The sequence below is a fragment of the Ahaetulla prasina genome, chromosome 2, assembly GCF_028640845.1.
Source record: "Ahaetulla prasina isolate Xishuangbanna chromosome 2, ASM2864084v1, whole genome shotgun sequence".
In the NCBI taxonomy this organism is placed as follows: domain Eukaryota; kingdom Metazoa; phylum Chordata; class Lepidosauria; order Squamata; family Colubridae; genus Ahaetulla; species Ahaetulla prasina.
This window is the reverse complement of record NC_080540.1, coordinates 204,692,262-204,716,327: the sequence shown is the minus strand read 5'-3', so window position 1 is coordinate 204,716,327 and position 24,066 is coordinate 204,692,262. Positions and strand designations below refer to the sequence as shown.

Genomic DNA, 24,066 nt, shown 5'->3' with positions numbered 1-24,066 from the left:
AGAGTACTGCTAAGGCATTTTGCCCACCTACATCTATCCGTGGCAGGAAGAGGCCCAAGAAACTTTAATTTTCTGTTATGTACAGTATTTAATCTTTATTTTATCTCCAACCAATAAATGGCTGTATTGGCATTCAAGCAAATTTTTCACATCAGACAAGCAGACGAAAAGCCACGGCAGCTTTGCCATGAGTGCTATTTGCAAGATCCAATTATTTCTTCTTTAAAATCACAAAAACAGCACCACACTGTGAGTTCTACCATTTTTCTAAGTGTTAGCACAAATTCAAAAGGAGCAGAGTTTGCCTTAGGATATGCAATGCTTTCATTAGTTACTTCCTCTTGGTCACCTCTACCGACGTCTGTAAACGCAATCTCTCTATTTTGTCGAACCTTTATTTATTTATTAGATTTTTAGCCCACCTTTATTACTCTCTATGTGACTCAGAGTTGCAAATAAACATAATACTCCCGAATCTGCCTATTTTCCCCACAACAGTTTTGTGAGGTGAGTTGAGCTAAGACAGAGGGATTGGCCAACACACAGTCTATGGCTAAGTGAAGATAGAACTGGTTTCTAGGCCAGCACCTTAACTTCTCCAGTAATGTTTCAGATCTGATCTCTACTTCAGAGGTCTGGATCACTGTGAATAACAACTGAATGTTGGTGGCTGCAACCATGAAATGAGAGAGCTCTTTCCCTACTGCTTTGTGATACAATGTGACTTTGACTGTCAGCTGTTGTTTGAACTGCTTTTCAATATGAGTGTAGACTCTTTTGAAAGAGCACTAAAATCATATCCAAAGGAATCCAGAGGAATAGCTCTGGTTCCAAGTAAGTATTTTCTGCTGATTGCATTCAAAGAGAACCCAATAATCAGCTGATGTTAGACTTCTTTTAACAGCTTTAGTAGTACTGCAGAATGTAGCCATTTGAGGATTGCATTAAGGCTTTCTCCAAATGAGTCCAAATTTAGTGAGAGAGGAGAGGAGTGGACAGGGTAGGGTAGGGAAGGGAAGGGAAGGGAAGGGAAGAGAAAAGGGAAGAGAAAAGAAGAGAAGAGAAGAGATGAAACTGGGGAACAACTATTAGTTCCTTTCCTTAATGTCCACACAAGAATAGAATAGAATAGAATAGAATAGAATAGAATAGAATAGAATAGAATGGAATGGAATGGAATGGAATGGAATGGAATGGAATAGAATAGAATAGAATAGAATAGAATAGAATAGAATAGAATAGAATAGAATAGAATAGAATTTATTGGCCAAGTGTGATTGGACACACCATGTTTTGGTGCATATGCTCTCAGTTTACATAAAAGAAAAAGAAAAAAAAACCTTCATCAAAGGTACAACATTTACATCACAAATGATGGTCATAGGTTGCAATTTAACCCTTAATGATAGCAACAAAAAGTTACAGTCATACAGTCATAAGTGGAAAGCAATTGGTGATGAAAAAGATGAGAAGATTAATAGTAGTGTAGATTTAGTAAATAGTTTGACAGTGTTGAGGGATTTATTTGTTTAGCAGAGTGATGGCGTTCGGGAAAAAACTGTTCTTGTGTCTAGTTGTTCTGGTCTTATGATATCATAAGGACATCACCCTTGTCTGGCGTTGAGCCAGCCAATGTTTTGTCCATTTCAGAATTTACTACTGTAGCCACCGAATACATATCAAGGCCAGGAGCCTTTTAGTGATGAGATTAAACTGAAGATTTAGATGCTAGACCAGGACACAAGAGACTCAATTCCCCACTTCAGTTTGCAGACTGAATATGAGCCAATTACTGTCAGATCAGTTTCCCTCACACTGTTGTTGTGGGGAAAAAATGAGGGGGAAAAAACCCCCATGTAGGTGAACTAGAGTTGTTTGAGGAAAAGCAGGTCCTACGTGCAGCAAAAGTTGAATTCTGAAGCAGAGCTCGTGCAATGAGGATATTGAGGACACCATGCAATGTCGAAGATCTGTGGTTTCTAATGAAGAAACAGATGATACTCTGAGTCAGAGCTGGATTGTTCCTCAGACAGGGCATGTGAAAATGGGGAATTTATAATCATCTGAATACGAAACAATCCAGAAAAACAGCCTGATATTCTGAAGAAAAAAGTCAAGAAGAGCACAAGATCTAACATATGGCATTAACCCATTTTTCAAGACAAGACAAACCACTTGCTCATCTTAATGTGGAATTAAAGCTTTAGTTCCTGGAGCCGCAAAATTTGTGACTTCCCTGGTGGATCACAGCACCAGGACTTTAACTGAATAGGGCTCTTTGTGGAATCAGGCCCACAGATGTAAGCTTATCAAAATGAGGCACAGCTGTGGTCAAAGGGATAATAAAGAACAGACTGGAATGGGGCGGTGAAACCACAATTGTTATTCAGAGTTTCTAGGACTATTGCACAAAGAGCGATGTATCTATAAATAGATATTTACTTTTTTCCCAGTGAAACTGATTTTCTGTCTCTGCTTGTTATATATAACATTGTACAAGATGTGAATATGTTTTGGAATCTTGGACTTTTAAGGAATAAACAGATTTATTTATTTATAAACTTTATATTCCACATTTTCATTGCTTTGTAAAAAAACAAAAGAACAAAGTATTCCCATATTAGGGACAATGATGATGTTATACATTTATTTGTGTCCAGCAGTTGGTGTTTCTATGGGCTGGGTCTCTCCACATCTCCCAAATTTGTGCTACTTCTTTGAGTTTTTCTATATTCTAGCTGATGTCAGCTTTGATGGTGTCCAGCCATTGTGTTCTTTGGTGGCCTGGTTTTCTTTTACTGCTAACTTTTCCCAACATAAATGCTTTCTTCAGTGAATTACTCTACATGACGTGGTCAGAGTAAGTGAGAACACAGTTTTGTGATTTTTTTTCCTTCCAATGACGTATGTGGTGTTATGTGCTCCATTACTTGCTTGTTACCTTTGCTGTCAAGAAATATACAGGAGCCTTCTCCTGCACCACAGCTCAAACAAGTCAATTTTCTTCATGTCTTGCTTTTTTAAGGTCCAACTTTCACAACCAGAGTTAGCTGTGGGGAACACAATATAACAGACTAATCTACATTTGATTGCCAGGCTGATATCCTTGCTTTTTCATATTTGACTCATGTTCATCATTGCTGTATGACCTAAAGCATTTTTTAAAAATTCTTCACTGTCAATTTCTATTTTGATGTTTACATTCCTTGCAGTGGTCATGAGCTTGGCCTTTTTGATGTTAAAAAAGAGACTAAAATTCTCACTTTCTTCTTTGATTTTTTTGGTCAGATGTTCCAGGCCTTCTTTACTTTCTGAGAGGAGAAGTGTATTGTTAACATATTGAAGATTGTTGATGTTTCTTCCTCCAATTTTTAATCCCAAGTTTTGATTTTTTGAGATCTAGCTTTCTCAAGATCATTGTTGTGTCCCACTCCTCCGCTGACGGCCGGGTCAGGGAAATCCGAATCAGGCTTGCCTCTGCAGCTCTGCCCAAAGTCCTAGCAAAGTCCTCAGAGCAGGCAGGAGACCAGAAAGTGATTTCAGCAAGATAAGTTCGACTTTGCCTGACTCAGAGACTGCCAGAAAGCAGATCCTTTATATAGGCCATGGGGTGTGGCTCCATGATTCAGCACTCATTAAGGCTTGCCCCTCCCTTCCTTCTGTTGCCTCCGCTTATCCAGTCTTCTGATGCGAGGGTCACTCCAATCAGCAGCTGTTGGAAATAAACTTTCCTCAGGCTCACATGCTGTGGAGGAGGGGGAGGGGTCTAGCTGCTCCGTTTGCCTGGGCATGGAGCCAGGGCTGGGGCCAGGGGATGCTCCCTCCTCTGCAGCCTGCTTGGGCATGGAGCCAGGGCTGGGACCGGGAGGTGCCCCCTCCTCTTCAGCTTGTCTGGGCATGGAGCCAGGACTGGGGCCGGGAGGCATACATTCCTCCGTGTTCGGGAGCAGATAAGAAGGCCCCGGCTGCTGTGAGAGCGGGCAAGACACAACAATCATTTCAGCATACAGGTTGAATAAGAAAGGGGAGAGAATGTAATCTTGTCATACTCTTTTCTCTACCTTAAACCAATCCATGTCTCTATATGGCGTTAGTACAGTGGCTTCCTGATTTAAGTACAGTGATTTCACCATCTTGACCAAACGTACTGATAGGACTCTCCATAGCTTCTCATAATCCACACAATTGAAGGCTTTCTTGTAATTGAGGAATTTTGGTGGAATCGAATTTCTTTGAAGGCACTGCCCTTTTGATAGTGCATAATTTGACTTTAATCTTTGCTAACAATAATTTATGATCTGAGCCACAGTCAGCACTTGGATATGTCATAATAGAACTGGGCCCTCGATGGCTGCCTAGGACATAGACAATCTGATTACAGTGAAATCCATTCGATGGGCTCCACTTGTATAAGCGGCAATACTTGTGATCATATATTCATGATGTAAATTGTTTTCTTGGCAAAATTGTATCAAATGATCTCTGTACTGTTCCTCTCACCTAGTCCAAAATGACCAGTGATGCCTGGTCTCCATTTGTTTGCCAGCGTTTGCATTGAACTTGCCCAAAATGTATACAATGTCTTTTGGGCACTTGTTTCAGAGTTTCTTGGACCATGGCATAAAAGCTCTGTTACAGCAGTCACTGGGGCATAGACTTGGATAATTGGTACCAACCTGCCTTCCATTGAGGATTTATATACTGCATGAGTCAAAAAGAGGGCTGTGAAAATACTTACAGACCCCTCACATTTTGGACATAAACTGTTTCAACTCCTACCCTCAAAACGATGCTACAGAGCACTGCACACCTGAACAATTAGACAGAAGAACAGTTTTTCCCTGAACAGTTTAGCCATCACTCTGCTAAACAAATAATTCCCTCAACACTGTCAACTATTTACTCAACACTGAGTAATAATTCCCTCAACACTGTCAACTATTTACTGTCTGCACTACTATTAATCTTCTCATTGTTCCCATCACCCACTTATGAGTGTATGACTGTAATTTTGTTGCTTGTATCCTTATGATTTATATTGATATTGTTTCCTAATTGCTTATCTGTACCCTATGACTATCATTAAGTGTTGTACCTTATGATTCTTAATGAACGTATCTTTTCTTTATGTACACTGAGAGCATATGCACCAAGACAAATTCTATTCTATTCTATTCTATTCTATTCTATTCTATTCTATTCTATTCTATTCTATTCTATTCTATTCTATTCTATTCTATTCTATAACTGTGATGTTGAGGGGCTTGGCAGGAATTCTGATGGTCATAATTTGGTCATTGACAGTTGACAATATATCCACTGATCTAGCAAGTTTCTTGCTTACGGTAAATGCCACTCCATTTGTTTACCTTGTATCAACTCCTAAGGAGAAATTTCTAAAGTGCCATGCCCAACTTTGCAAAACCATCTTCTGGAAGCCACAAAAGATTTCAAAATAGAGCAAATTTGAAAATGATTACATGCGTACTTGGAAGAGATCAGAGTAAAAGTCTTCTAACCACAGAAGATGTGTGGTTAGATGATCCACCTAATCCCAGGAAGTTTCAGAGAGTATATAAGCATTGCCACTTCACCTCAGATCATCTCTCCAAGAAAGCAGAACCAAAACTTCATCGCAAAAAAAAAAGGTAAGTCAGAATACATTGTTTTAAGGCTTCCTCAGCTATTATTTGACAAACAGAATTACTATTTTGAAGAGCTGCATAAATACCGACTTATTAATTTTGATCACTTTGAGATATTTTGAAATGAGTGGGGGATATAGAAATAGCAATACTTGCTTAACCTTTTCACTTCTATTAATCTTCTCATAGTTCCCATCACCAATCTCTTTCCACTTATGACTGTATGACTGTAACTTGTTGCTGGCAATCCTTATGATTTATATTGATATACTGACCATCAATTGTGTTGTAAATGTTGTACCTTGATGAACGTATCTTTTCTTTTATGTACACTGAGAGCATATGCACCAAGACAAATTCCTTGTGTGTCCAATCACACTTGGCCAATAAAAATTCTATTCTATTCTATTCTATTCTATTCTATTCTATTCTATTCTATTCTATTCTATTCTATTCTATTCTATTCTGAAATCAATTTACCTATAGCAGGGGTGTCAAACTCGTGTCATCATGTTGTTGTAATGTGACATATTGTGACTTTCCCCCCCTTCACTAAACAAGGGGTGGAGGTGGGCAGTGTGTAATGCATCTGGCTTGCGGGCTGCAAGTTTGACACCACTGACTTATAGCTACTTTGCACCCCAGTTTTTGATATTGTGCTGCTTCTTGTAATATTTTAGTCAACTCCTATATGAAACTCCTATACTATTCATTTTAAAGTGGTCAAATAGTCAGTCATGTTTTTAGAAGAGCAGGCTCTTTGCCCTTCCTTGTTTTATTTTCTTCTTTTCTTCCCCTGCTTTGTCAGAGCAAGTCAAAATCAGATTCATCTTCTAGATAGCAAATATTTCATGTATGGAAAGGTTATATTCCTTCACATTTACATTCCAAATTCAGAAGACATATTGTCCTAGGGCCATAGGAGACTAGTGGAGAGAGAGGGCCATAGGAGAGTAGTGTTTATTTAAATTTCTGTTTATATTTTAACTCTTCTTTTTACCATGATGAACAAAGAGGAACATTAATGTATTTATATAAAAGAGTAATATTTTTTCTATTCTATTTCCAATGCTTGTAGTCAATATCAAAGCTTGGATATTAAGGAATCAGTCACTGAGCCACCTATGTTTTTCTCTCTGTGTTAGAAATTCAGTTGTTTTCTCATGAAGCAAGAAGGTCCATATCCTGAATGTAGCCACTCAGAGGATTCTGCCCAAAAGCTTTGGAAGGGTGCAATCTCAAAAGTCTAATGAATCCACATTGATCAAGATCATTAATGTCTCTAGAGTCTTTCTCTTAAATATAAATCAGGAGATTCAGTTCGGACTCTGATACAACCAATGGGAGGGGCCAATGATTACATTTGCTTTAAAATAATTAGCATGTTTTCCAGAGAACACTAAAAACTTTTTAAAATCATTGATACTCATTAGAAATCAACACATGATTACCATATATTACTTTGTTAAACACAATTGGGTAGAGCCATGAGATCTGGGAAGCAAAATTCCAGATGTCCATCTCATGGTAGGAGGGAGTTCTAATAGTAATTTGGAAACCAACAATTTTTTCTTGAGCGGCATGCATTAACTTGGCACTCAATTAACTGTAAATAACTAATAACTAATTCTTCTTACAGGTTTATTCAACAAAATGAAGATTGTGATTCTTCTTGCCTGCCTTTTGGCCATCATTGTTCCTTTTGAGGTACTGTACCCATATTGTGATTGCATGTAGGATCCATTTAATGCTTGAGAAAAAATAACTGCAAAGTTTTGGAGAGTCAGAAGGCCATCTGGTTATTATGGAATTGGTTGGGCAGAATATTCATTTTCTCGTTTCATGTCTGAAGGTTCAGTGAGGGAAGTCAGCATTATTATTCCACCTTGCAATTAGGGCAGTGGTTCTCAACCTTTATAGTGCTGCGACCCCTTTAATACAATTCCTCACGATGTGGCGACCCCAACCATAACATTATTTTCGTTTTGAATTTATCGCGCCTGAAGCCGTATAGGCTAGCGATCTGAACTGCTTGTGATTGCCTTGAGGATGGAGGCATTAAAGCGGAGACTCCTCCCCTATTAAGTTTATAGCGCCTGAAGCCAGATTAGGCTAGCAATTGGGAGTGATTGCAGCTGGCTTGAGAGGGAGACATCAGAGCAAAGATTTCTCTCTTTTTTAATTCATTGCGCCTGAAGCCGAATTCGACTAGTGATTTGAAGACCCTGCAGCTGGCTTGTGGAGTCAACCATTGGAGTGTGATTCTTCGACTCGCAAGTATACTTCCCATATTTCCGATGGTCTTAGGCGACCCCTGGCAAATCGTCATTCGACCCCCAACGAGGTCCCGACCCACAGGTTGAGAACCGCTGAATTAGGGGCTGGGATAGAGGAATCATAGAGACACAGAGTGATAGAGAATGTTCAATTCATATAGGAAGTTCATCATCTGCAGAGACTTGAAACAGATCTTCCTCCTCGTTGGCATGGAGCAGTGTTTCTCAATCTTGGCAACATTCATATATATGGTTGACTGGCTGGGGAATTCTGGGAATTGAAATCTCCACCACATATGGTTGCCAAGATTGAGAAACAGTCTCATAAGGTAGAGTTTTCAAAGTATTGCCTTTTAAAAGATTTCCAAAGGTGGATGTGGGTCAATGTGAAGTCACTTGAAGTCTTGGAAGGCAACAGTTTGCTGGGGGAGGTCAGCTTCTACAATCCCATGACCTACTAAACCAACTTAAAACTGATTATTCATATGGACTTCCAGATACCTGGCCAAAGGCAATCAAAATGCTTGCTTAGTGCTCTTGTGATGGGCTGCAATCTTGGCTGATGGCTGGCTTGATTTGACTTGGGGAATCAGTTCTGCAATAATATTGGTGATGGAATGCTTTCATAAAAAACAGATATCACCTCAAGTGAAATATTGTAAAATCATTATATTTACAACTTCTGATCTCATTTTCTAAAATCATTTTAATCTTATTTTTTCGTCATTTTTCTCCTTCTCTTCTAGGCCCACCCTATAGAAATTGAAAGCAGTGAACAACTGCCATTCCCATTTTATCCATCACATCCAAACTACCCAATTCTGAGTGATCCACCTCAAAACCAATCTTTAAATTGCTATCCAAAGGAGATAGTTGACCCTTTAATAAGGGCTTTCATAGATCTAATAATTTATATTCCTGCTGGGCCTCCTGGACCCCCAGGGCCAACAGGGCCTGAGGTGCCTATGAGACCTGTGTGGCCCATGGATCCTGAGGGTCCTCCTGGCCCCATAAATCCTGAAAACTTCCCATGGCCCTTGAGTCCTGACAGTATCCCACCACCCATAAGTCCTGAGAGTACCCCACAACCCATGAGTCCTGAGAGCACCCCACAACCCATGAGTCCTGAGAGCACTCCACAACCCATAAGTCCTGAGAGCACCCCACAACCCATGAGTCCTGAAAGTACCCCACAACCCATGAGTCCTGAGAGCACCCCACAACCCATGAGTCCTGAGAGCACTCCACAACCCATAAGTCCTGAGAGCACTCCACAACCCATGAGTCCTGAAAGCCCCATGGAGCCCATGGATCCTGAGTATCACCCCCTAGGCATATTTCCTGCTGAGGTCCCTGTGTAGAGTGGAGGCAAAATCCTGTTTTTGTTGATTGGTAAGTCCTGAGACATTTCACACCAGAAGGGAATATGGCTGTGGGCTATTCATACTCCCATTCCATGATGACTGATATTATTAGCCTTCCTGAAGGACAGGACAGCTGTTTTCTCAAGCATTGGTCTAGGATGGGGTGAAGTCACAGAATTAGCAATGTGAATGGTTCTGGGACCTTGGGGTGTATGTGTTGGAGGGGGTGAGATGGGGCTGCTGTTTTCCCCCCCTCTCTCGCTTGCTGTAAGCCATCAAGCTTCACTTTGTGAGAGATAGATGGTATTTAACTTCTGCTCTTTACCAAGAGATGAAAAGCTATGTTGCCAAGAACCACCAAACAACTATTGCCCAGTTTGGTTCTTCTGTAGTAGAAGTACTGAAACATTTTCAAGTTGTAACACCTGATTTTTTTTTAAAAAAAATCTGATAATTATCAGAACCCTGGTCACGTGATGAAGGCCTAGAGATGAAAAAGCAAATATGTTCAATTAAAATTTGTGGTATCCTTGATAGTATAGTTTTATTTTATAACAAGAAGGCCTAACTCCCGGGTAATATATTATATACTGGGTAATATTGTATAGTATTGGGTACTATATTATTATGCTCTATGTAGTATACCATAGAAAATAGATACATTAACATTTAAATAAAAGGCATAACACAGCTGCTCCATTCCATTCCTCTGGTAACATTGTCTCTGGCAACATTCCCACATCTCTTGGTCCATGGCAAAGGAGGTTTACCTATTGAATGATATATAATCTTGCAGATGGATAACTAGGCTGATTTTGAGATAAAGAGACATTGTGCTGAGTTACGGGAGACAGTTTCCACTTTTATGCCCTGTCATATATCAGTCAAAGCAAAGGATTTTCAAAAGGCCTGTGGAAATGAAGTACACTGCAGTGTTGAACCACTCATGGTGCATTTGGGGCTCATTTCACCCCACATCCAAAGGATCAGGTAGCTGGAAGAGGTTTCTGTGAATGAGCTTCACAAAATGGAAATGTCAAGAAGGGCCATCAGTTGGACAATGGCAGAACAAGATGACAAATCAGAATCTGGCATTGGGGGCAAACCTGATCTTCTCTTGCTGGTGGATAGAGAAGATGCTACAGGGCCACTGATCATTGTTCCTGTGGCCATGAGCAGAGTGGACTATTCCCCTGATCCTTAGTCCTTTGACAATCTGAATCAAAGAGGAGAAATGGAGAAAAAGAAGGAATTACCCTTTGAGTGAGGGCCTAAATCTGCTTTCTCAAATACAATGTCTTTCAGGCAGTTTGAACCCATGGGGAATGGGGAGTAAGTGTAAATTGAGAAAGGCTGCTAAGAGCTAAAGAACATAATTGATACCCTGTAGCATAATCGATGCTCTGCCACTCAAGGGATAATATTTAACTTAGGAAATAGGCAGGGAAAATTTAGTTTAGTCATAAAGGTCTGAAATAATTCCTGATAATCTTTTTTTAATTTTTATTTTTTTGTAGATTTTGTTGAAATGCTGTTTGCAAGATACCTAGAAGACATTTTTTTTGTTTCTGGCACAGCTGAATGAATGACCCTGAATTAGACTGATTTTTTTTAAAGCTTTGCAATATGTTTGCAATAAATAAATTTGACCAGCTTTATATTCCTTCTTCTATATTTTTATTTATATTTGTGCATATGTAGATGAGGATATGTTTGTTTACAAATGAGGTGGGAAGCAATTGCCAAAGACTGGCCTTTGGAGCTGGGTGGAATAGAGAATTGGCTACAGTCATCTAGCCCTGCCTACTTTATCCCAGCCCTCCCATCCCAGCCAACCCTCCATGGGTGTTCATCCCTGGCTGCCCCTCCTTCTTCACTCCTCCCCCACCACTCCTCCCCCATTGTTCCTCAACTTCCATGCTGCTCTTGGAGACTGGCTACGAGACAAATCACTGTGGCCAATTCACCATGCATGACAATTAGTTCTGCAACCCGGTGGCCAATTCATGTGCTGGGGAGTGGGCCTTTGCCTTATCATTGGATACACCACACAGAGATGGATGGGATGGGCAGCCCCCTCAGGCACCAGCTTTTTCAAAAGGCTGTGTGCTGGGAGGCGGGGGACATGGTGGTTGTAATCAGGCCGCTCCTCTCTGCCAGGTGCACCTTCCTAGTGGTGCCATAGCGCCTTGTCACTCCTAAAATGGAAGGCAATGGGCTTCACCCTGCCTCGCCACCTTCACTGACTGCCCAGTGCAGCACCATCACCTGAGACTTGGAGGGGAGAGTCTGCCCTGCAGAGTCTGTTTGCTCAGCTGCTGCCTTGCCTGGGACCAGTGGCAGCGCTCCAGTCCAGTGCCATGCTGGGCAGAGTAGCAGGTGGATATGTAGAGAGAGGCACTTCCCCCGCACCCCTGCCTGGCATAGTGGAGAAGAGGCAGAGTCACCGAGGATGCAGCCAAGGGCCTTCCTGGGCCCCTCTTCCCCAACCATATTTCTTCGGATGGCCAGTGGTGGCCAGCCTCCGCAGACCCTCCAAGATTATTATTATTATTATTATTATTATTATTATTATTATTTATCGTATTTGTATACCGCCCTATCTCCCTAGGGACTCAGGGCGGTTCACAGGCAAATAAAAAGGTACATATAAATACAGAATAAAATATCAATTAAAAAACTTATTCTACACAGCCAAATAGTTAAAAAAGAACAATATAAATAATAAAACCCATTAAAACCCGTATAAATTTAAAATCTAATCCAGTCCTGCGCAGATAAATAGATATGTTTTAAGCTCGTGGCATGATAGGCTGTGTCCAGTAGGCTCCCTCCTCGCACCTCTCCAGCCAAACTGAGCTCTGCCAAAGCTGGTGAGGCCAACCAGGACAGCTGAGAATGGGCAGCTAGGCTACAGTGTCCCTGGCAGGGAAGCCTCTCGGATGCCCCAGAGACAGCAGGTGGTTGGTGGGTAGAGTGTCTTCATCCCTCAAGGGGGCTTCAGACCTTCCCTGTAAAAGTTTGTTCAGATATCAGCCCCTTCCCCAAAAGGCAGAATGCCCCAAAAGGCACCAATGAATCTTCTACATTAGTCTCTGTACTTGCTAGTCAGTGGTGCGTTTCAAATTTTTTTACTACCAGTTCTGTGGGTGTGGCTTGGTGGGCATGGTAGGGGAAGGATACTGCAAAATGCCCATTCCCTCCCAATCAGCTGGGACTCGGGAGGCAGAGAATAGATGAGGGCAGGGCCAGCCAGAATTTTTACTACCGGTTCTCTGAACTACTCAAAATTTCCACTACCGGTTCTCCAGAACTGGTCTGAACCTGTTGAAACCCACCTCTGTTGCTAGCAGCAGGAGGGAGGACTGGTCATAACTCTCCCTTCCCCCAAAAAAGTGACTTTCCAAAGATGAAGAGTAAAGCCTACTGAGCAACTCTCTTCCATGGGCGGGGGCTGCTTCTTCTCTGGGCAGGCTCAGAACTCAAGAAAATAAACCAAGGCGTGGCGTCTTTGATTTGAAGCAGTTTCAAGCAAAGCCACTTTGCTCTGCATTCCCCAACTCAGAAACAATGAAAGGATTGCGGGGGGGAGGGGGTGCGATATTTACTGCAGAGCAGTGATCCAACCTGGGGTAAAAGTATAGCAGATTCCAAACCTCTTGAAACCTCAGCTGGCCACCCCATCCTCTGCATCCTGCCAAAACATGGAGCCCTCCACACATGCTGAATTAAAGTCCCTATGCTCCACCACCAGGATGGACACTGTAGTCCAGCAGGCGGGAAATGTCCAGTCTGGATTAAGCTTCAATCTGACCTAAGCATAGTACATAAAATTATCTACCACAATGTCCTACCTGTCAGTGACTACTTCAGCTTCAACCACAGCAATACATGAGCAAATAATAGATACAAACTCAAGGTAAATCGCTCCAAACTTGATTGCAGAAAATATGACTTCAGCAAAAGAGCGGTCAATGCCTGGAATGCACTACCTGACTCTGTAGTTTCTTCCCCAAACCCCCAAAACTTTAAGCTTAAACTGTCTACTGTTGACCTCACCCCATTCCTAAGAGGTCTGTAAGGGGCGCTGCATAGCGTGTCTACTGTCCCTGTCCTAATATTCCTTTTTACTCTTACTCTTTCCATGTATCCAAATGATGTTTATACTTTTACCTGTTATCTTATATATGATTGACAAATAAATAAACACAAATAAATAAGCTGCTCTCTGTTTAGAAGTCTCAGGCAAATTTTCTCCTTCTGTGAATTAAGAAATACTTCTTTGTCAAGCAATAAAAAATGAGATCTTTCACCCAGGCGTTGGGCACCATTTCTGAAGGAAGTTTTAGGACTACTTCATCAGCCACACTTTTAAACATCTTAGGTATGCAAAGATGTGTGAACCAGGTCTGCCCTGCCTGCTACAGAACATGGAGAGAGGATTTCATTTTCCTCTCTTGTTGTGCTTATATCTTGAGCTGGAGGGCAGATCCTCCCTTCTTTTCAAAGTTCTGAACTACGTTCTGAAAAATCAAGGCTGCCTTTGCATGTCCCTAAATCTCCTGCTTCCAAGAAACGGTTCTTGGCTGGTGGGGTGGATGCTTATGGCTTGGCCACGCAAGATCCACCTCCCCTTATCGGGTATTTTTCTGAACTCGCTGTTAGGTGAAATTGTCAAACACGATTCCTGCTGTGGCGTTTCAAAAGGAAGCGATAAACCTACCTTGCTGGAGGCCAGATCGCTTGTCCAGCATTATTATTATTATTATTATTATTATTATTATTATTATTATTATTATTATTATTATTATTATTATTATTATTATTTACATTTATATCCCGCCCTTCTCCGAAGACTCAGGGCGGCTTACAGTGTGTAAGGCAATAGTCTCATTCTATTGAGACTTGCCAATGTGCAAAGGCGCCTGCCATGAGAGCCGCCAGCTCCAGCAGGAGATTCAAATTTTATGACTGTATTTCGGGAAAAAAGGTTGTCTGCACACCAGGTCTAGCCAGCTACTAACCAAACTCCCAAAATTGTCATCTTCATTTGAGGCAGAACAAGAGATTTCTGGTCTGGGAGCAGGAAAGCAGGATCAAGTTTTTCCAGGGAATTTTCCCTGCCCATAATAATGCAAGGAAGGTGGAAGGTAGAACCAAGACTGAGAAAAGACTTTTCCTATCTAAAAGGGAAAAGCAGTGTGAAATCCCCCCACTGTATTTTGCAGCAGGCAGGGCAGACCTGGTGCACATACCCTGCATACGTAAGGTGTTTAAAAGTATGGTTCATGGAACTACCTTGAGATATGAGGCCCAACATCTGGGTGAAAGATCCCATTTTTAATGCTTGTCAAAGAAGTATTTCTTAATTCAACCAAGGAGGAAATTTTCTGAAGGTTTCTAAAAAGTATAGAGCAGCTTAACCCAGTCTGGTCCCTTTCAGGCCTGATGGATTGTAGCACCCATTCTGGCCCATTGTGGACCGTGAGGGCTTTAATCCAGCATGTGTGGAGAGCTCCATATTTTGGCAGGATGCAGCAGATGGGGTGGCCCCCTGAGGTTTCAAGAGGCTTGGAATCTGCTACATTTTTATCCCACATTGGACCCCTGCTCTGCAGTAAATATCCCCCCTCATCCTTTCATTGTTTCTGGGGTAGGAAATAGGACCAAAGTAGGCCTGTTTGAAACTGCTTGAAGTCAAAGATGCCACACCATCAGAGGTGGGTTTCAGCAGGTTCTGACCAGTTCTGGAGAACTGGTAGTGGAAATTTTTAGTAGTTCGGAGAACTGGTAGTAAAAATTCTGTCTGGCCCCATTTATTCTCTGCCTCCCAAGTCCCAGCTGATTGGGAGGAAATGGGGATTTTGCAGTAACCTTCCCCTGGAGTGGAGTGGGATGGGAATGGAGATTTTACAGTATCTGTCCCCTGCCATGCCCACCAAGCCACACCCACCAAGCCACACCCTCATAACCAGTAGTAAAAAATTTGAAATCCACCACTGCACACCATGGTTTATTTTCTTGAGCTCTGAGCCTGCCCAAAGAAGAAGAAGCCCCCATCCATGGAAGAGAATTGCTTAGTAGGCTTTTCCTTTCCTCCTTGGAAAGTTGTTTATTGGGGAAGGGAGAATTATGAGCACTCCTCCCTCACATTGTTGGTGAGTACAGAAGCATTGATGAAGCCCCCTCAAGTGAGGAGGACACCCACCACTGCCCGCCTGCTGTTTCTCAGGGGTGTCTGAGGGGTTTCCCTGTGAGAGATCCTGTATTCTGTGAGGGACACAAGGCAAGGGCCTTTCTGTCAACTTCGAACCTAACTTGGCAGAAGCCATTTTACAGTTCCTCAGTTGCCACACAGAAGGGGAATGGGGGTGGGGGAGAAGGAGGTTGTAATACCTCACAACAGACAGCTTTCTTGTAGGAACCAAGGTCATCTCCACAGAGAACAGATCAGGTTGGGGAAGAGAGCTTGGAGAACCTGCCAATTGACACAATTGGCCAACGTGACCCTGTGACACTTGGGGATGAGTTTATTTCTTCTTTTAATTATACTGAAACCATGGGAACTATTTAGAGTTGGTTTTCCTTTAATCAGTGCCAATATGATGTACTCAATAAAGAAGTAATTTGAGGTGGATTCGAGCCTCAGAGTTTGGATTTGTTTGAGTTCATTAGTTGGAAACTTGACATTTTCTTTGCCTCTCTGTGTGATGGTGAGCTGGTCAGCTGGCTGGCCAGGTGACTGGGCTGCCATACAACTGAGCTTCACCTGTCACCGGACTACAGCAGCACCACTGATCCTGGGCAACACTGCAAAGCTGCTCCGCAGGGCAGATTCTCCCCTCTGGGTCCAACGTGGTAGCATGGTAGTGGGTAGGCAGTGGGATGTTGAGGCAGGGGGGAGTCCATCGCCCTCCCTTTTGGGGGGTGGCCAGGTGTTGTGCAGCCTCTGGGATGGCATGACTGGTCGGAGGAGCAGCCTGATTGCCTCACACAACAACTGCTGTGACCCCTGTTTCCCGGGACACAGCCTTTTGAAAAATCCCAGGGCCAGAGGCCCCTAGCCACCCAACCAGCACCCACTCTGCATGCCACATCCAATGAGAAGGCAGAGGCTCACTCCTTGGCACATGGATTGGCCACCAAGATGGAAAGCTAATTGTCCCACACAGTGAATTGACTGTGGCTAATTCTCTCTCAGCCAGTCTCCTGGGGTGACATGGAATTTGAAGAGCAATGGGGGAGGAGTGGCATTGGAGGAGCTATAGAGTAGGGGCAGCCAGGGATGAACACCCACATGGTGGGTTGGCTGGGGCGGGAGAGCTGGGGTGAAGCAAGCAGGGCCAGGTGACTGTCCAATTGTCCATTCCGCCCAGCTCCAAAGGCCAATCTTTTTCCATCTCATTTGTAAACAAATCCATCCTCATCTACACATGCACAAATATAAATAAAAATATAGAATATATAGAATATAAAAAAGAATATAATATAGAATATAATATATAGATAGAATATAGATTATAGAATATAAAAAATATAGAAGAAGAAGTATAAAGCTGGCCAAATTTATTTAAAGGAATACATTGCAATGCTTTAAAAAGTCAGCTGAAATCAGGATACAGCTGTGCCAGAAACAAACATAAAAAGTCTTCTAGATATCATCCGAACAGCTTCTCAACAAAATCTACAGAAAAAAAAAGATTATCAGGAATTATTTCAGTCTTTTATGACTTAGACTAAGAGTTCCCTTAAGTTAGATATTATTCCTTGAGTGGCAGACCATCAATTATGCTACAGGGTATCAATTATATTCATTAGCTCTTAGCAGCCTTTCTCAACATACACGTACTCCCCATTCCCAATGTGTTCTTCAATGGAAATATTGTATTTGAGAAAGCAGATTTGGGACCTCACTCAAAGGGTAATTCCTTCTTTTTCTCCATTTCTCCTCTTTGATTCAGAACATCAAGGGATTAAGAACCTACTCTGCTCCCAGCCATGGGAACAATGATCAGTGGCCCTGTAGTATCTTCTCTATCCACCAGCAAGAGAAGATCAGGTTTGCCCCCAATGCCAGATTTGTCATCTTGTTCTGCCATTGTCCAGCTGATGGCCCTGCTTGACATTTTCATTTTCTGAAGCTCATTCACAGAAACCTCTTCCAGCTACCTGATCCTTTGGATGAGGGGTAAAATGAGCCCCAAATCTGCCATGAGAAGCGGTTCAACACTGCAGCGTACTTCATTTCCACAGGCCTTTTGAAAATCGTTTGCTTTGACTGAGATATGACAGGGCATAAAAGTGGAAACTGTCTCCCGTAACTCAGCACAATGTCTCTTTTTCTCAAAATCAGCTTAGTTGTCCATCTGCAAGATTATATATCATTTAATAGGTAAACCTCCTTTGCCATGGGCCAAGAGATGTGAGAATGTTGTCAGAGACAATGTCAGAGGAATGGATGGAGCAGCTCTGTTATGCCTTTTATGTAAATGTTAATGTATCTATTTTCTATAGTATATTTCACAGAGTAGAGTAAATAATATATTACCCAACAATATACAACATTACCCAGTATATAATATATTACCCAGGAGTTAGGCCTTCTTCTTATAAAATAAAACTATACTATCAAGGATACCACAAACTTTAATTGAACATATTTGCTTTTTCATCTCTAGGCCTTCATCACGTAACTAGGGTTCTGGTAATTATCAGATTTTTTTTTTTAAATCAGGTGCTACAACTTGAAAATGTTTCAGTACCTCTACTGCAGAAGAACCAAACTGGGCAATAGTTGTTTGGTGGTTCTTGGCAACATAGCTTTTCATCTCTTGGTAAAGAGCAGAAGTTAAATACCATCTACCTCTCACAAAGTGAAGCTTGATGGCTTACAACAAGAGAGAGAGAAAAAAACCACCAGCCCCACTCACCCCTCCAACACAGTGGTGAAATGCTCCTGGTTCGGACCGGATCACGCGATCCGGTAGCAATGGCAGCAGGTGGTTCAGAAAATAATATATTACTAAGTATATAATACATTACTACAGTATATAATATATTACTAAGAATTTAGGCCTTCTTGTTATAAAGTAAAACTATATTGTCAAGAATACCACAAACTTTACTTCAACATATTCGCTTTTCATCACTGGTTGACTGGGATTCAGCACTTGACTGGGGTTATGGAAATTATTAGATTTTTTTTTTAAAAAGTAAGTTTTTACCACCTGAAAATATTTGAGCACCTCCTCTACAGAAGAACCAAACTGGGCAAACAGTGAGGAATTGTTTTCTGGTTCTTGTACAAGATAGCTTCATCCAAAGATTTTCATCTCTTGGTACTCTTGGTATAAGTTATATAACCACCTATCTCTCACAGAGTGATCCTTGATGGCTTACAGCAAGGAAAACAAAAACGCCAAACCCCCCCCTCCAACATACACATTCCAACATCCCAGAACGATTCATTTTGTTAATTCCATGATTCCATTCCATCCTGGGCCAATGCCTGAAGAAACAACTTCCCTGTCCTTTGGGAAGGCTAAAACTATTGGCCATCTTGGAATGTAGCCTACAAGAATATTCCCTTCCGATATGAAATGTTTCGACAGGACTTACCAATCAACAAAGCAGGTTTTGCCTCCACTTTACACGGACTCCACATGAGGCCACATGCCTTGGGGGTGGTGCTCAGAATTCATGGGCTCCATGGGATCTTCAGGACTCATGTCATGGGGGTGGCTGTCATGATCCTTGGGCCCCACGGGGCCTTCAGGACTCATGTCTTGGTAGTGGCTGTCGGGCCCCATGGGGCCTTCAGAATTCATGTCTTGGTGGTGGCTGTCAGGACTCATGGGCCATGGAAAACTTTCAGGATTTATGGGTTGTGGAGGGCTCTCAGGAGGTATGAGACCAGGGTGACCCTCAGGACCCATGGGCCATACAGGACCCATAGGCCCCTCAGGCACTTGAGGTCTTTGAGGTCTTTGAGGTCTGGGAGGCCCTGGGGGACCTGGAAACCCTGGGAATCTGGGAGGTCCTGGAAGCTTTGGAAACCCTGGGGGTCTGGGAGGTCCTAGAGGCCCTGGGGGACTAGGAGGCCTAGCAGCAGCATTCCTTGCTAGTTCTATTACAGCCATTATTAGAGGGTAAACTATCTCCTTTGGATAACAAAACCCAGAATTTAAAGGTTGGTTTTGAGGTGGATTGCCCAGAGTTGGAGGTGATGGATGAAATGGGAATGGCCATCGTTCATTGCTTTCAATTTCTCTAGGGCGGGCCTGGAAGAGAAGGAAAAACATGAAGTAAAAATTAGATTAAAATGAGATTACAAGTTGTAGATATAATGATTTTACAATATTTCATTTGAGGTGATAACTGTTTTTTATGAAATCATTCGATCAGCAGTACTATTTACAGAACTGATTCCCCAAGTCAAATTAAGCCAACCATCAGCAAAAACTGCAGCTCACCACAAGAGCTCCAAGCAAGCATTTTGCCTTTATCCATGTATCTGGAAGTCTACAAGGAAAATCTGCTCCCCAGTTTTAAGCTGGTTTAGTAGGTCATGGGATTGTAGACGCTAATGTTCCCTAGCAGGTTGTTGCCTTCCAAGACTTCAAATGACATTGACCCAAATCCATGTTTGGAAATCTTTTAACAGAAAATACTTACTTTGAAGTCTCTACTGTATGTCACTGTTTCTCAGCCTTGGCAACTGTAAGATTTGTAGATTTCAACTCCTAGATTTCCTTAGCAAGCCGTGCACACTTCTTAAAATATCAAGGTTGGGAAACACTGCTCCATGCTAATGAGCAGGAGGAGCTGGCTGAAGTCTCTGCAAGTTCTGCAACTTCCTACAAGGATTGAACATTTCTTTCCCTTTCTCTGTCTCCGATTCCTCCATCCCAGCCTCTATTTGCAAGGTGGAATAATAATGCTGACTTCCCTCACTGAACTTTCAAACATTCAGAAAATTAACATTCTGTCCAACCAATTCCATAAGCACCACATGCCCTCTGACTCTCCAAAACTTTGCAGTTATTTTTTTTTCAAGCATTAAATGAATCCTATATATTCCTGACATGCAATCACAATCTATAATATGGATACCTCAAAAGGAACAGTGATGGCCAAAAGCCAGGCAAGAAGAATCACAATCTTCATTTGGTTGGATAAACCTATAAGAACAATTCATTATTAGTTACTATTAACAGTTAGGTAACAGAATGCCAAGTTAATTCATGCCGCTCAAGAAAAGAACTGTTGGTCTCCAAATAACTATTAGAACTCTCTCCTACTATGAGGGAGTAGGAGAAGGGCGGTATAGAAATCAAATTAATAATAATAATAATAATAATAATAATAATAATAATAATAATAATAATAATAATAATAATAATAATAATAATCTGGAATTTTGTTTCCTGGATCTCATGGCTCTCCCCAATTGTGTTTAAGAAAATGATATAATTATGTGTTGATTTCTGATGAATATCAATGATAAAAAAACTTTAGTGTTCTCTGGAAAACATGCTAATTATTTTAAAGCAAATGTAATCATTGGCCCCTCCCATTGGCTGTATCAGAGTCCGAACTGAATCTTCTGATTTATATTTAAGAGACAGAGACACTAGAGACATTAATGATCTTGATCAATGTGGATTCATTAGACTTTTGAGATTGCACCCTTCCAAAGCTTTTGGGCAAAATCCTCTGAGTGGCTGCATTCAGGATATGGAGGCTCTTGCTTCATGAGAAAACAACTGAATTTCTAACACACAGAGAAAAACCTTAGGTGGCTCAGTGACTGATTCCTTAATATCCAACTTTACTTGACTACAAGCATTGGAAATAGAATAGAAAAAATATTACTATTTTATATAAATACTTTAATACTCCTCTTTATTCATCATGGTAAAAGAAGAAAACAAACAAACAAACAAACAAACAAACAAACAAACAAACAAACAGTACTCTCCTATAGCCCTAGGACAATATGTCTGATCTTCTGAATTTGGAATGTACACGTGAAGAAATATAACCTTCCGATACATGAAACATTTGCTATCTAGAAGATGAATCTGATTTTGACTTGCTCTGACAAAGTAGGGGAAGAAAAGAGGGAAATAAAATAAGGAACGGCAAAGAACCTGCTCTTCTAAAAACATGGCTGACTATCTGATCACTTTAAAATGAATATTATGTTTCTTATATAGACCAAAATATTACAAGAAGCAGAGCAATATAAAAAACTGGGGTGCAAAGTAGCTATAAGTCAGGGGTGTCAAACTCACAGGCCGCAAGCCGGATGCATCACGTACAGGCCACCTCCACCCCCAGTTTAGCGAAGGGGGAAAAAGTCACGATACGTCACATTACAACAACTTGATGACACGAGTTTGACACCTCTGCTATAAGTAAATTGATTTCAGTGAAAAGGTTAAGCAGGTATAGCTATTTCCATATCCCCCACTGATTTCAAAGTATCTCAAAGTGATTGAAGCCCACAAGCTGATATTTATGCAGCTCTTCATATCAGTAATTCTGTTTGCCAAAGAAGAGCTGAGGAAGCATGAAAACAAATATATTTTGACTTACTTTTTCCTTTGCGATGAAGTTTTAGTTCCGCTCTCTTGGAGTGATGATCTGAGGTGAAGTGGCAGTGCTTATATACTCTCTGAAACTTCCTGGGATTAGGTAGATCATCTAACCACACATCTTCTGTGGTTAGAAGACTTTTGCTCTGATCTCTTCCAAGTACACTTGTAATAATCTTCAAATTTGCTCTGTTTTGCAATCTTTTGTGGCTTCCAGAAGATGGTCTTTCAAAGCTGGGCAAGGCACTTTAGAAATTTCTTCTTAGGAGTTGATGGTAGTGATGCAGCAACAGATTTAAAGAGTTTCTTTGAATACAAGTAAAGTTACCTTCAAGTCAAGCTGGATTCATAATGACTCCATGAATACATGCTCTTTTCTAATATGACATGAAAATCCTTTGCTATTTCTTTGTTCTGGACTTTTTTTTCTCAATTTCCCAATTTAGTCTACAACCCTAGAATTTCTTTAGACTCTCCAGTCCAATATGTTCCAGAATTTCATTGTATTTTACTCATTATTAAATTTCTACATCACCACCCATATCACCTACGCTACTCACAATTTTACTTTGTGGTGAAAGCAAACTTCATAAGCAATTTGATTCTGTAACTCCTTTCCTCTTCAGTTACGCTTGGTGTCGTTTCTTAGAATCTTCTGATACTAGTTTATAATATGTGTCTTTAATTAAGAGTCTGGTTAAGTAGATATTGTGTGTGATTTGTTCTAAGTCATACTGTTATCCTACCTTTCCTAAAGTTTTAAGGAAGTCTTGGATTTTTAAACTAGTGGTGGGATTCAGCCAGTTCGCACCATTTCGGGAGAACCGGTTGTTAACTTTCTGAGCAGTTTGGCAAACTGGTTGTTGGAAGAAATCATTAGGGCAGAGAACCAATAGTTAAATTACTTGAATCCCACCACTGATTTAAACACACTTTAGACCTTTTGCGTAACTGTTTTCACATTCTTAATTGGTTTGTTTCCCCTCCATGTGAATACCTCTTTGAGAGGCTTGTGAGTTCTGTTAAGGTTGAAAGCCCTGCTGGAGCTATACCACCAGAAAGTATACCAATAGGGTCACCCAAGCCAGACAGGTCTCAACTGAGGAGCCAGACTAAGAATATCCACAATGCATTAACCATGATGAGACAACAAAACAGAAATCCCATACTGGGTGGGTCGTCACCCGAGGTGACAAGGACCATAGTGATATGGGACGACACCCACCTTTTCTGGTGGAGGAGAAAATACCACAAAGGATTAGAAAAACAGGAAGTATTTATTAAATTATTTGCGCAAATAGGCACAGACCTCCACTTGCGTGGAAAAGAAAATCTGAACCCCTGGCACCACCCAAGCCTATACTTTTATAGCTTCAAATACAGAAAGTAGAAAGCAGGAAAACACGAAATGGTACATAATTGGTTTATAGTTAACATGTCTATATATGGCAGTTATCTTACACCTTAAGTCACCTTTCACGACACGAGACATCCTCTGACACGTGTCATTAGTCAACTCCAGTACCCTATTCTTGTTCAGAACATTTCAGGGTTAAAAAGTTAAGATGTAAACAGTTACAATATGTAGAAATATTTCCCTAAGTTTGCAACACAAGCCTCAGCCAAGCAAGATAACTTCTGCTTTCACATAGAAGTAATTTTTCCATTAGCATTACAACATCCTTACAGAATCATATGAGCAGTATAGGTACACACAGAACTTATTGGTATTTTAGGGTTGCATATATGTTGGGGTCCTTTATCAATAGCAGTTGGTGTCCCTGGCAGCTGTCAAAAAGTGAGCTACAGGCAACCTGCTCCACAAAGTAGTCACCAAATAAATTCTATGAAAAGGGTTTCAAACATGTCATATATGGTATCCAACAGTAGGACAAGTGGAATCCTCGTTGCTGAGGCAGCCAGTGGCATAAGCAAATGTCTGTGTTGTGCAGAGATATATTGGAAAGCCACATGGAATGTCAGAGGAATGAGTCAGGGTAAATCAGAAATTGTCAAACGAGAGATGATCAGATCGGAAATTGATCTCCTTGCAGGGGTGAAATGCTTCCGGTTTGGACCGGATCAGACAATCCGATAGCAATGGTGGCGAGTGGTTCGAAGAACCGGTAGCAAAAACCCTTGCTCCCCCTTCCATGCCCACCCAATCGCCCAATCGCCCACT

General features: G+C 41.4%; 2 protein-coding genes across 2 annotated transcripts; one reads left to right on the top strand and one right to left on the bottom strand.

Annotated features, from left to right (window-relative positions):
* The first annotated feature begins 5,539 nt into the window (after window positions 1-5,539).
* Window positions 5,540-10,943, top strand: SMR3A (submaxillary gland androgen regulated protein 3A). The gene is made up of 4 exons (XM_058168038.1): window positions 5,540-5,648; window positions 7,285-7,352; window positions 8,668-9,313; window positions 10,803-10,943. The coding sequence occupies exons 1-3, from the start codon at window positions 5,540-5,542 to the stop codon at window positions 9,280-9,282; spliced, it is 792 nt and encodes a 263-aa protein (XP_058024021.1). The 3' UTR covers window positions 9,283-9,313; window positions 10,803-10,943.
* A 5,909-nt stretch (window positions 10,944-16,852) lies between these two features.
* Window positions 16,853-21,915, bottom strand: LOC131193309 (EMI domain-containing protein 1-like). Its single transcript, XM_058173343.1, has 4 exons — window positions 21,886-21,915; window positions 20,398-20,465; window positions 18,904-19,565; window positions 16,853-16,969 (listed from the first exon to the last, which is right to left on the bottom strand). The coding sequence occupies exons 2-3, from the start codon at window positions 20,449-20,451 to the stop codon at window positions 18,933-18,935; spliced, it is 687 nt and encodes a 228-aa protein (XP_058029326.1). The 5' UTR covers window positions 20,452-20,465; window positions 21,886-21,915; the 3' UTR covers window positions 16,853-16,969; window positions 18,904-18,932.
* Between the last annotated feature and the right edge of the window lie 2,151 nt (window positions 21,916-24,066).

Coding starts and splice junctions, on each gene's coding strand:
- SMR3A (XM_058168038.1), top strand. CDS start 5,540: ATGATCCACCTAATCCCAGGAAGTTTCAGAGAGTATATAAGCATTGCC. Junction 5,649..7,284: donor CTTCATCGCAAAAAAAAAAG/GTAAGTCAGAAT, acceptor TTCTTCTTACAG/GTTTATTCAACAAAATGAAG. Junction 7,353..8,667: donor CCATCATTGTTCCTTTTGAG/GTACTGTACCCA, acceptor CTTCTCTTCTAG/GCCCACCCTATAGAAATTGA.
- LOC131193309 (XM_058173343.1), bottom strand. CDS start 20,451: ATGAAGATTGTGATTCTTCTTGCCTGGCTTTTGGCCATCACTGTTCCT. Junction 19,566..20,397: donor CCATCACTGTTCCTTTTGAG/GTATCCATATTA, acceptor CTTCTCTTCCAG/GCCCGCCCTAGAGAAATTGA.